At 40.9% G+C, this 13,948-nt stretch overlaps 1 protein-coding gene across 3 annotated transcripts in view; it reads left to right on the top strand.

The window, feature by feature from the left end:
* LOC133409598 (Kv channel-interacting protein 2) overlaps window positions 1-13,948 on the top strand; it is a 125,707-nt gene that overhangs the window by 50,466 nt on the left and 61,293 nt on the right. The window contains exon 1 of one of the 3 annotated variants that reach the window (XM_061689835.1): window positions 1,669-2,407. The exons of the other annotated variants lie outside the window; for them this stretch is intronic. Within the exon in view, the coding sequence (XP_061545819.1) occupies window positions 2,320-2,407 (88 nt within the window). The 5' untranslated portion in view covers window positions 1,669-2,319. Of the gene's footprint in view, window positions 1-1,668; window positions 2,408-13,948 lie in introns of those variants that run through there. 3 annotated transcript variants of the gene reach the window in all.

Here is a 13,948-nt window from a genome sequence, read left to right as displayed (position 1 = left end):
TGTTTTGTTTGCTTGTATCCTGTGTGGAATTTTTGGTTGTGTTGCAGTCCCTGGGTGCAGGTCGGTGGGCGGAGTCTCTCACGATGCAGCTGCTGGTGATTTGTCTTCAGCAGTGTATTTAAGGCATGGGAGACGCAGGAGGAAAACGCCGAGAAATAGTACTTCGCTTGTTGCCATTACTTTGCCAGCTTTGTTACATTCTCACGCATTCCCACGTTCATTCCGTCCTGCCAGTAGGTCTTTTCATCTGCAGTTTTTCTAGTACTACTGTGTTTTTCTGTTCTTGTTTCTCTTCCTTGTGTAGGTTAGAGTTTGTTCTCCTAGCGTCCTTTAGTCTTTTCCTCCTGTGGCTTTCCGTCCACCGTCCTTATTGAAGTATCGGTCCGCTAGATGGTTTTCACGTTGCCCTTCTGTCACATCACTTTCTGTTTACAGTCATCTTTTCACGTCAGCGTGCTCCCTTTCTTAAATAAAGTCTGTAAACATGCATCTTCTGTTGTTTTGCTTTGGGGTCCAAATATATTGTTTGACGCAGCCGTGACAATCAGTTGTAAAGCATCTTCTTTCACCACTGACTGCTTTCTGCTCCTTCCTCAGCCGTTTGCTTTTGTTGCGTCTGTTTTGTCGAACAATTGTGACATTTGTTGCCTTTTGATGATGGATAGTGAGCGTCCATATTGCACTCTCATCGGATACATGTCCAATTTATATCCACATATAAAAAAGGCCTAGGTCGGATATAAAAAAAATTTCATTATACTGTTCACATTGACCTAAAAAAAAAAAAAAAAAAAAAAAGTGATACGTCACATTAGGCACAAAAAAAAAAAAAATAAAAATTGACCTGCAGTGTGAATGTGAGTGCGAATGGTTGTTTGTTTCTATGTGCCCTGCAATTGGCTGGCGACCGGTTCAGGGTGTACCCCGCCTCTCACCCGAAGATAGCTAGGATAGGCTCCAGCACGCCTTCCACCCAAGTGAGGATAAGCGGTAAAGAAAATGAATGGATGGATGGAAAAAAAAGATGTTTTTCAACTGATCAGCTGAAAATTATATGATCGGCAGAAGTTCCGATCACGCGATTGGATCAGAACAACCCCAGTAAAAAAAAAAAATTAAAAGCCACAGAAAAAGCAAAACAGACTTGAGCTGGTGTGTGTGTGTGTGTGTGTGTGTGTCTGTGTCTGTTACTGAGTCAAGTACTCATGGTGACTTTTAAACGTGTTACAGGTCACGTTGCTTGGAGAAAGCGAACGTTTCAGCGTTAAGACGAAACATCTGCCTGCCTTTTGAGTGATTTCCTCTCTGACCTGCAGGGGAAGGCGTGTGCGCGTTTCTGTAAGTGTGTGTCTGCCACACAAAAAATCCACAGAGTTGTGAGGTTGCTGTGGCAACAGTATCACTTTTTAATAAACCACTGCAGATTGTGCACTATAAAGGTGAAGTGGCAGCAGTTTAATGGGCTCATGCAGCTCGTAGATGAGGAAATAGTACATTCTGTGTCTAAAGGGGGGGCAAGGTGACCGACTCTGCAAGGGTCCACTTGAATAAGAGAAAAGAGACAGAATGATAAGGACGCAAATGGAGGCTTTGCATAATTACCTTTCGTGCCCAATCCCTCGAGGTTTAACATCTCCTCGCTCATCCTACGGGGACACGCCGTAATCTGATCAATCCCTCGATCCATACTCATCTCCAGCTCCTGTGTGTCCCTTCACCTCTTCCTTTTATGTCCTCCTCTTCCTCCTCGCTGTGCTAACGAGACAGACAGAGACGTAAGGTGAGTGTGTGACGTTAATTAATGGCTTTGTTTGGTTTCCTGACACTTTTCACAACCTCCATCTGGCTTGCACGCACAAACGCGCGCACGCACTTGCTCCTGCGGGCTGTCATCATTATATGAGCAGTGAGTGGAGAGGGAGGAATAAAAAACATCAACAAGAAGCAGAGGAAAAAACCCCAGCTGCCACTCAAGCCATCCTGCTCATAGTACACGCACATACACGCACACGCACACTCGACAATATGTGCAAGGCCGTAATTTTCCGCCCCTCTCAGCCAATGAGAGTACGCATCTGCTCACAATGTGAGGGGGAGGAGCAACGGACGCTGCGAGTGATTGACAGCCAGAACCCTACAGGTGGAGGGGAGGATGGAGAGAGAGGAGGAGAAGAAGAAAGGCACTGGCAATGAGACTTTCATAGAAACACACAGACACACAGAGTGAGTTCCTCCCCTGCTACCTTGGGCTCCTGCTCTCCCAGGCACACGAGCCAGCCCGAGTGCTGCTAACATCAGCTCCAGAAAAGCTGCATCAAGATGAGCCAGTGCAGGAAACGCTGCAAGAGGCAGCTCACCAAGGTGGCTCGATACCTCTACCGCTTCCTCATGGGAACGCTCACCCAAGGTAGGGCAGCCCGAGAAAATATTCACACCCGGCCAAAAGGCTTCGCGGCTGTGAAGCTGGAGGAGTTGGAATCTGTTTAGTGCCTTGGCTGTGTTTGTGAGCTTTATAGCGCCGGTCCTTTTGGTCCACAGTGACAGTTTAGCTTTTCTTTGTGACCGTATGTGTGAGTGTAGCACAGCTACTCAAACAAGCACCAGAGTGTGTGTGACACTAGAGTGTAGAGGTATTTGAGCATATGCAGTACCTTTTACTTTTACTGCTTGTCTTTATAGTGGGTGTACTTGGTTTTATTACTGTTTTGATTTAATTACCCTCACATGCTCTAGCTAAATTATTATATATTCAATTTATTCTCATTTATATTTTTATCAAACCTCTCTGTCTAAACTGTATTGTACTTTTGGTAATAGAATTCATTCAAACTCATATCCCCCTTATCCACCCTCTAATTAAAATGAATTCATTTAAATCACATTTATCCCTGTTCAACCTACCATTTTAATTATTTTATTTCTATCTATTTTATTTGTATAAAAGTTGTATTTTATGTTACGGTTTTAATTTATATTGTGTACTACTACCCTCTACAGTAGTCAAAAATCTATCTCAGACTCTATCTTTTTCACTCTCTCTCTCATTATCATTAAAGGAAAAGTTGATGTAAGTTTGAAGTCACGATTCTAATTTATTTAAATAATGTCATTTGATTAAAAATCCAAATTTTATTTAAATCACTTAAACCCTCTTTCTACGCACTATTTAAATTCAAAAATGGTCCCCTGACCTCTATAATTTCCCTTCCTTTGCAGTCAAAGTGATAACTCCGTGGAAGCATGTGGCATTCCACCTCATTATTAAATTATACACACACACACACACACACACACACACACATTCATCGTCATTTAACCTGCTCCCAAGGAGAGATACCTTGTGCACATCATTTTATAATAGTAATCTCAGCTCAGGGATTACTTTTATGAAGTTTCTTGACATGATGATAGGCGGTTGCATGCACACGCTAACCACATTCACCAGAGACAAACTTCAGCCTGCCCGCGTCTTTTCAGCGACATCAAGCAGAAGCTCACTTGGCCTCTGGGGAGCCTCAACTCAAAAGTTGAACTCCTGCATGTGATTGGGCAAGGTGGAGAAGAAAAGCAGTGGTTAGACGACCTTGTCAGGAGAAGCCGGCGTGAATGCTAATTTGAAACAAACATCACACATCTCCACCTCTCCTTATCTACTTTTGACATCTGTCGAGCTTTGTGCTTGTGTGGGAAGCCACACAAGCACAATCCCTTGAGTATTTGTATACACGTGACAATCGAGAATAGTAGTAGTAAAATATATATAACAAAATAAAACAATACAAAAATACTAACTAACTAACTAGTGTGCTGTCAAAAGAAGTATAACATGACATTCAACTATGGGAAATCGAACTACATCCATGTCACATGACACAACTCAACAATGGTTTGGTAACACGTTCAAAACATTCCGACTGTTATTCTCCCATCCCAATATGAATAATATATAAAACTAACAATGTTTCATTTAATTGAAAGCATTGACATACATTTTTCAGTTTCAAATTACTCATCCCTACTTTGGATTGATTTGGGGTGGTCACTTAAAAATGTATTTATTCATTCAAATAACTGACTAAATGACGATTGCACTTTTTCCTAAATCGATAGATCTTCATAACTCATAACCGGGTTAAAAACACATCAGTAAATCATAAATATACCTGTACCAGTCGCTTATATTTTCCCCTCGTTGCAATGTGACATCATCACTGCTGTAGTTTACGACTCAGCTGCATTCATCATCCTACTGCTGCAGCACAATATTCACTCTCCGAAATTTTCACATGATTAAAAAAGATACAGCATGAAGTTGTCATGGCAGGTTGTTGCATACGAATTGTACTCTGCTGGTTGCTGTCACATTCTTAAAGTCAGAAGCTTAAAATCAACATAGATAAATCAATTCATCATGGTCCTTGGTAGGTATGTTCTTTTCTTCTCCTTGGAATCTGTCCATGAACATAGTGGCTATGGTTGTGACTACAATATGAACCCCATTGCAGAAATGCAATCATGGAATCATTTTCAGGCCTCTTGAGATTGATTTTCCCAGACTCACCAAATTTGGTAGGTGAGTTTTGGCGGTACGGTGTGCGACTGGTTAGCACATCTGCCTCACATTTCTGAGGACCGGGGTTCAAATCCCTACCCCGCCTGTGTGGAGTTCGCATGTTCTGTGTGGGTTTTCTCCAGGTACTCCGGTTTCCGCCCACATCCCAAAAACATGTGTGGTAGGTTGATTGAAGACTCTAAATTTCCCATAGGTGTGAATGTGAGTGCGAATGGTTGTTTGTTTATATGTGCCCTGCGATTGGCTGGTGACCTCGCCCGAGGATAGCCGGGATAGGCTCCACCATGCCTGTGACCCAAGTTGAGGATAAGTGGTACAGAAAAGGGATAGATTTATTTTATTTTTTTCAGAAATTCAGACCCCAAAGCCAGTTTCACTTAGCAACATAAAATTAGGCAGACATGTCTATTGTGAGTAGACACGCAAAAAAAAAAAAAAACCCAAAAAACAATAATAATAATTCCCTCAAAGACACAGGAAGTCTGCCATTTTGGTTTTAAGCTGTTTAGGTGACTCTAAATTGCAAAAAATGTAATGATTTTCATTGCGTGTGGCTGGAAGCTGCCTTTTCAGAAAACATTCGTCATCTCCACTAAGTCCGAGTCAGACCAAACGTCTTGTATATGTATAGATTGATTTGCAGAAAAGGTTTAATAACTCCATACCCTCCGGTTTGCTTCAAATTCTGTATACTTGTTTCCAATTCTGTGTCCAGAGGACCTTCCAAATTTTCTGTCCCCCAAAAGGTATGGGGGGGGGGGGGGGTGGGGGGGATTACACACCTTTGTTGCACTTCAACATCCTAATGGAGTTTTTGTTGCTTTTGTACAGAATGGTGCCTTATTTCTATGCAGTTTTTCTGATTTGCAGAGTAAAGAAAATCTTCAACTTCTTCTGGCAACGTATTATGAACTATGTACATGTGGATTTGTAATATATAATCAGGACAATGAATGAAATATTGTAACCCACATATTAAACAAACTATAATGGCTAAGTTGGGTTAATGCATCCATGTTTATGTAGAACCCGACGGAATATTTCTATATTTACTTTTAATGGAACAAATGTATTCGTGTGACAGGAATTGCATATATTTGCATCAAATATTTCTCACGTCCATCTATTGTGTGCTGTTAAGTGAAATGGCAGCATTGACATTTGGGTGCATATGCTGTACAAAACTATTTCATGAAGCTAACCATCACACACCCAAAGCCTCTCCTCGAGCTTCCATCCATGAAGTATTTATTAAATAACACACAACGTGATCCGTACGTGTCCGTGCGCACGTGTCCATAAGTTTACCGAGCCACAGAGTTACCATGACGACCAGCTCCTGCATGTCTTTAGAGAGAATAAGCGAGCCGGTACCGGAGCAGCCAATGAGGGCGGCACTGTATAATGGCCGTGCTGCTTAGGGATTTCATCAAGGCCATTCACACTTCCCAGTCGCACTATTGTGGCCTTTTTGGGCTGTGCCAAGGCGCCGAGGGATGTGCCATTTAACCCGCCCTGGGGAGAGGCGGAATTTAATTTGTTGCAAATGAGCATCATATACTTATAAGTATACAAACAAAGTATACATATTTAATACTTGGCCTATAAACTTAATCGCTGATGTTATACTCCTGCCAGTGCTGCGCATCGGGCCACCGATGAGGCTTTTGTATCTATTATTAGTTACTGTACGTCTATTATAACTGATCACAGCCTCTTTCCATACCACTAAAACCTGAACATTGCTTATGAGCCTGTGTGTGGATTTGCTTATTGCTGTTATGGATGTCTGTCACCCACCCTCCCACTAATTAGTTTGTTATATTAGTTTCTGTAGGAGAAACAAGGCTTGTGTGTGTGTGTGTGTGCATGCGCGTGCATGTGCGTGCGTGTGTGTGTGTTCGTGTTCGTTCAATCTTTGGCCCGAAGCTGTGTCTGTCAATTTTTCCTAATAGACGGACAAGCTTCATTTCTTTGTTTGGTGCAATTATAATGCATTAACTAGAACTCATGCAGCTTGCTCCTATACTCTACGCCAAGCTTAGCGTATTTTGGAGCCTTTCTATCCACTTGAAGGCTGACTTAGATGTTGTATAGGACGTGTCCGAGTCAGGCTGATTTGTCCTTTAGCTATTTTCTTATCTGACATGAGCAGAGGTAAGGTGAGGTCTGTTGCTACAGTCTGTCCCAAGCTTCCACAAGCTATCCTACCCCTGCTTTGCGTCACTGCTTTGGCTCGTATACCGGACGACTCGGAAAGGCGTCGGCCTTGACGATGAGCGGGAAAAGACCATGAATTGATATTTATGTTGAATTGATGTTTATTGCGCAAGTACCAGAAATAGAACAGTAGTGCTGTGTACATGTGCTAATTTTGGACAATTAATGCCAGATGATCTTGATGAGAATTAGAACGGTATCAATTGTTATATTTTCAATTAAACTTTCAAATTGATTTCCCCACGTAGCCATCTAGATACCAAATGCTAAATCTGTTTTAAAGATGGGCGCTGGATTTATGTACATCGTTTAGACGCTATAGGAATATTTATTTTTATTTTTTATTTTTATTTTTTTAACCATTGAAAGTACATTGAATTAGTGGTTAGCACATCCTCCTTCGGGGGTCAGATCTCTCCTCTGGCCTTCCTGTGTGGAGTTTGGATGTTCTCCTGGCTTCCTTCCACATTTCAAAAACATCCATGTTAGGTTAGGTTCGTTGAAGACTATATTTTCCATAAGTGTGAATGTGAGTATGAATTGTTGTTTGTCTATAGTCAATGTGTCCTGTGATTGGTTGGTGACCAATCCAGAGTGTACCCTGCCTCTCGCCAAAATCAGCTGAGATAGGCTCCTGTTTGCCCAATGAGGACAAGTGCTATAGAAAATCTTTTTAAAAAAACATATTGGTAAATATTAAAATTTTTAAAATAATACTGTCAGTTCAGTATTCATTTTAGATGGGGAAAATACTAATCTGTTTTTGTGTACATAAATATCTCCATTTCAACTAGCCTTTTTTTTAACAATTGGTTTAAAAATTAAACAAATCTTTATTTAAATAACAGCGGAAGAGCCAGAGGCTCAATTAAACATCTTTGCATTATACATACATGCACCCAGTTTGTTCAAATGAAATCATTCAAATCCCACTTGTTCTCTGTTTCTTCAGGTGTCCCCCGGGGCTCTGTCTCGGGTCCTCTCCTCTTTATCACAGACTGTACAGCCGACCTCTTGGCAATATTTTCCCGAAATTAAATTTACACTTTCATTGTTACGCGGTTGACACCCAGCTCAACCTCTCCACCAAACCAACCGCCACTCTTCCGCCTTCCTCCCTTACGGACCTTTTCTCTGAATGCAAACACTGGTTCTCATCCATTTTTTTCCGCAACAGTGATAAAAGTGTATCCTTCTCATAAGGTACCAAATCCATGCTAGCCAAAATTGACAGTTTTTCCATTACACTTAATAATTCTTCTGTTTCCCCCTCCCCTCAGAGAGTCCAGGTGTCATCCTCGACAGCACATTCTCCTTCCAAACACACAATAAACATCACCACCCGGTCTGCACACTGTCATTTACTGCTGCTGTCCTTGTTCATAGCCTCATCACTTCCTGCCTGATTATTGCAACTCTCTCCTCTTTGGTCTCTCCCACAAATCACTACAAAAACAACAGCTTCTCTCGAACTCTGCCACCTGTATTATCACAAAGACCCCCCTCTACTCACCACCTCACTCTAGCCCCTACAACAACTCCACTGCCTCCCTATCCAGTACCGCATCCAATATAAAATACCGATCGTGCAGATCTTCGAGGCCATCAATAACCTCGCCTTCGCCGTCTTTGGAACTCATAACCACCTGACCTCTGAAACACAGACTCATTAACCCTTTTCAAATCCAAACTCAAGACACACCTTATTCTGGAAAAAATAAACAACAGATGACTAGTTCTCACAGTGATTTACACGTATTTGAACATCAATACAGTCATGCAGAGATACTGATGTGCTAATGCACTCTCGGTGTATCAGATAGTAATTTAGGGTTGAGAAAAGCTCTGTAAATGTTCAGAATAATACTGCTCGCAGTGTGGGTGCAGCTTAATAGCTGTTTATCGCGGGCTTCTTTAGACAACAAACAGTGACTGAAGAGCACCTCTGGTGGTTGCAGCTAAGTAATCATTCAAAAGACATACAGTCATTCCCCAATCCAATCATCCATTTTCTGTACCGCTCATCCTCACTAATTCATTAAAAATCAATACATTAACCAGTTATGTTGCCCAGCCAGTTAGCTGCTGGTGCAGCATAATATCGTTCCATTAAACAAAACATACTGTATATCAACATTAACAATAAGCCTCACGTCATAACCCACAGTGGATGACTGGAACATACAGTACTATTTTTTAGTTTGATTTACATCAGTTGTACTTTCACCGACATTGTCTCGAAATGATGATGTAATGATGGCAAAGTTCTATTGGTTATTCCCAACCTTCTACCCAGCCTAGAGCTTTCCTGACCCATTTGTCTCGTTTACATTTGATCATGTCCTCCTTCGGCATGCGGGAATGACTTACTAGAAGGCGTCAGTGTTTTTCACAGACATTGTACGTGTATCGGAAAAGGTCACAATCCCATGCATCAATAAACATTCTGTCACGCAACTCTTCCATTTACAGAAGTAACTAAGTGGAAAATTAAGTGCTTTGAGGGCTGACCAGGGAAATAACACAATTCAGTGTTTTTTTTTTATTACAAAACTGACTCAACAGCCCAGTGGATGTTATTCCAAGGCATTCTGCGGCCTAACAACTTTTTTTTGTCACTTACATTTCGATGCATTTTTAACAAAATTGTACACAAATATAACTGCAAAACAACAACAAAATTAAACAAAAAAGCTGGGTATCAGCAGTTGGTCTATAGCTTTTGTCTATATATTGTCGATTTTTCCACTTTTTGTTCAACTGTGGTTCAATTTCTACATTTGAAGATTTCCTCCATTGTAGTTTTTCACTGGTCCTTCGATGGAATGGTCATTTTCCCACAACTCCTTATTATTTTTTTTTTTTTTTTCTGCCACTACCATTATTTTAACCAAATGCAGAGATACATAACTTCAGGGGTTGTACAAATTGAATACTCCAACATTTGACACGTTATATTAGCATCTCTTCCAAAACCCAATCACATTTGTACATTTCCAAAATATGCTGTATCTGAATGATCCGCTCAACAATTTTACTCTTCAATGATGTTTCACGCATGTTGTTTGAGCTGCTAACAAATAGCCTTAATCAATATTTCATGTTCAGTGATGAATGTACGTGGTGGGCCGCGGCGTAATAATCGCCATCGCATGCGTTTCATTACCGCAAAGTAATTACTTTGTGGAATGAGGACGCAAAGAATGTGTAATTTAATCTGGCATCCAATCGCTTCCTGAGTTATAAACTGCACCTTTAATATTTTTTTCCATCTTTTTTTTTTCTCCCCATCAACTTTTACTTTCACTTCTCAGAATGGTGTATGAATGCTAAGAAACTCCTCTTCTTTCTTGGAGCAGATCATTTGTTAGGCACAATGGGGTTTTTCCTTAATGGAACAAGCTTCTAATCTCCAGAGCCCACTACAATTTTCACTCGAATTGATGATCCATTTCACCTTTTTATTGAACAATACAGACTAGATTATATACTCACATAGTCTTGTGTTATGAAACAGAGCATCAGAAAGACATTTTGCTATATCTGAACTAAATAAAACATTTTCCACCTCATTCCTTGGGATCCTGTAATTTAGTGAGAAATCTTGGCTATGTGATGCAATCACTGGTTAACATTATCCAGTTCAAAAGGATCCAGGCCTCTGGTCCACTGGCCTTCAAGCATTCCGTGCTGTTTATTGCGTTGAGCATCACCGTGTTCCATCCATCTCTCCGTCTCTACCTGACAGATATTATCACGCACCTTTCTATCACTTCCCACTCCAGTTGACAAGTGCATGTTAAGCATGAATTTTAATGTTGATTAATAAAACATTGGTGGATGCAGACGAGTGCCGGCAGTGTCGGGAGTGCGTTTTCAGTGTGCGAGGAGTCATCGCGCAGTGTGTGGGAATGGCTCTCGCATTGCGAAAAGGAAATGTTCATTAATTTTAGGGTGACTTAGTCCGTCGTGTGTTATTTACCGTGCCTGTCAAGGAGACACTCTGCTGGAAAATGTCAGATTTTTGTGTTATATTTTGCGGAATATGTGACACAGCGGGAAGCAACTCGAAGGCCTTAAATTGGTGTCGTTCCACATCATTTGCAATTCTTATTCTTATTTTACTGCCAAGCTGTTTTGCCATTTGACATCATTTGTATGATAAGATATAACATTAACCTGGATCCACCACTGTTTTGACAAGTATTGCAACAAGCATTGAAACAGTATTAGCAATACAATTAAGTGAAATGAAGTTTAATTTGTTCCTTGGCCTGTACACGCTCTCTAGATCGAACTGTGGTATGTTCAGATGTTGTTGCCTTTTGTAGTAAAGCAATTTGCTGCCGAGACTTGTGGCATGCCATCTTACTGGTGCGGAATGCTTTGTGGCCTGAAGTTGGAGGATGCCATTGTCTAGTTAAGATGAAAATATATTCAGAATAAGTGAACAGAAAAGATGTCACCAAGTCATATTTACTGCAACGGGAACACTCCTAACAAGGAAATAAACAAAACTGAAGCCAAAGAGATGATTATTTGTTTTATTATTTGTATATTTATATTATTATCAAAAGGGTCAAATGTATACCTGGAGTATACAGTCCAAAAATGGACTTAGTGGTTCTTTTTTCGTTCTAATTTATCATTTGATCAACAACAACCAAATATTGAGTTAATATTTTTAATTTACACCATACCTCAGTCATTTTGCTTTAAAAAAAGCAAATTGTCTTTATTTGAAAGGAAATAATCTCTTCCACTTCTGCTTAGACTTTACACCGATCTGATTGGCCTTGTCATAATTCGCCGATTCGATCAATGACGTCATTGATCGGCTCCGGAAAAGACCTTTACTCCGCGCCAGTCATCGTGTACAGAATGTTTGAATCCAAAAGCTACTTTATTTTTATCCTTCTCGTGTGTCTTTTGAAACAGTACTGTAAATATCTGACCGCCAATAAAGTCAGCGGTGTCGGACAGACAACCCGTCCGAGACGGACAAAATGTAATGCCTGGATCAGACTACAAGACAAATTTGGTCTTTCATGATTGCACTGTCAGACTACTGCAATAAAATACTGTATTCCGATACCACCGCATCCCGTCTTTTACGAACACTGGGCTTTATCTTGTCAACTCAAACGCGACCGGATACACTCATTACCATGACGACGACAACAACAATAGATTGCGCAAATTTATTGTGTGTGTGTGTGTGAGTGTGCGCGTGTGCGTGTGTGTGTGTGTGTGGGGGGGTGTTAATAAAATAAGGAAAAATGTGTGATGGTCATCACTGAGGCTCAGGAGAAAATGTTCATTCACAGATTGCTTGAGGTATGTTCACATACTTTTAATACGATACAGCTCACAAGAAGGCTCCAAAACGCTCTGTAGCCTAACAGCTAGCACTAACGCTTGTACATGAAAATGCCTGCCTTCTGTCGAATCATGCTCTGAAGTTTCGGTATGTGCAAAGTAATTGAATTACAATAAAGTAATTTGATTACACTAAGTTAGCACCCATTATTTCTGTTATGTTGGTTTGACTTGACTGAAAACGTTTTCAGACTTGACTGAAAACGTTTTCAGACTTGACTGAAAACTTATTGGCCACTTATGTCAGTGGCCAATCCTTGAATGCCCCCGAGCGGCCATTGTTTTACCTTTTGTCTGAAATGCTACAGAATACTTTTGAAGATACTCAGTATACAGTACGCAAGTATATACAGTAAATGAACAAGTCCTTTAAATAAACACATTGCTGCATCTTGTGATCGGTTATCGTTTTTTTAAACTCGCTGATCGGTGATCAGGCCCAAAAATCCTGATCGCCTACTTGTGCTTCAGGTTTCCTTGTTTGACTATCGTACTTCAGTTGGTATGAAGAGTTGGTGATGTGTCTAACACATGCAGCATTTTGAATGTTTGCAATTGCACCTTGAAAATATCAGGTATGGACATTATTGATTGCTCGTGAAGAATTCTGATGATTGCATTGAATTGATTGTTAATTAATCTTGTTTTAGCAACTGAGGCGAAATGGATTACATTACTTGGCTGCAACCAAAATGAATTGATAATTATTTTCCACAGAGTCAAACATGAGCGTTTAGTCAAATGCATCGAAAAGGAGAGCTAGTAAGACAGGCATGCAAGATTTATAAAAAAAAAAAAAAAAAAAGAAGCCACATGGTTGAATGTGGCCTCGTTCTCATTTTGACGCCAGACGTGAAGATTCTCACTATAAAGTCGTTTCACTGGTGCTCATTATTAACTTGTGTTTCATGTTGACACCTCCTGACTTGCACGTTCACACGACCCATTAAAAAAAATAAAAAATAAAAAATCAAGGGGGCTATAAATAAACTCTTTGCAGAAGTTCAATGTCAAACCCTGTGCCGAAAACCTTTATAGTGACATTTTGTATTTATGGTCGTACAGAACGCTTTTGTTTTGCAGATGCTACCAATTTGATACACATCAGTGATTGACTGCAGTGTATGCTAAATAATACACTACATTAGGGGTTACAAACCCAATCGGCTTCACATTTTCCAAACTGATTGACTCAATATTTTGACTTCCAGTGCAGCTTTACTTTATCATAGTCGCGTCTACACTTAGACCTTAAAACAATGGTTCTCAAACAGTGGCCCGGGGAACCCCTGGGCTCCGCGAGCCATCACTTGAGGGTCCGTAAAATAATTTGCAATAAATGATGTCATGTCTTTTTTAAAGCGCATGCCTACAGTACAAATGGGGAGTTGAGTTGCAATAAAACAAACATACTAAACCAATTACTCCTCCCCATTTCATCCATCCAGCCATCCATTTTCTGAGCCGCTTCTCCTCACTAGGGTCATGGGCGTGCTGGAGCCTATCCCAGCTGTCATCGGGCAGGAGGCGGGGTACACCCTGACCTGGTTGCCAGCCAATCGCACGGCACATACAAACAAACAACCATTTGCACTCACATGCACACCCACGGGCAATTTAGAGTCTCCAATTAATGCATGTTAATGCAGGAAATCGGAGTGCCCGGAGAAAACCCACGCAGGCACGGGGAGAACATGCAAACTCCACACAGGCGGGGCCGGGGATTGAACCCGGGTCCTCAGAACTGTGAGGCTGACGCTCTAACCAGTCTATCAC

Source organism: Phycodurus eques, chromosome 11 (genome assembly GCF_024500275.1).
Source record: "Phycodurus eques isolate BA_2022a chromosome 11, UOR_Pequ_1.1, whole genome shotgun sequence".
NCBI classification, from domain to species: Eukaryota; Metazoa; Chordata; class Actinopteri; order Syngnathiformes; family Syngnathidae; genus Phycodurus; species Phycodurus eques.
This window is presented reverse-complemented; position numbering and strand designations above follow the sequence as displayed.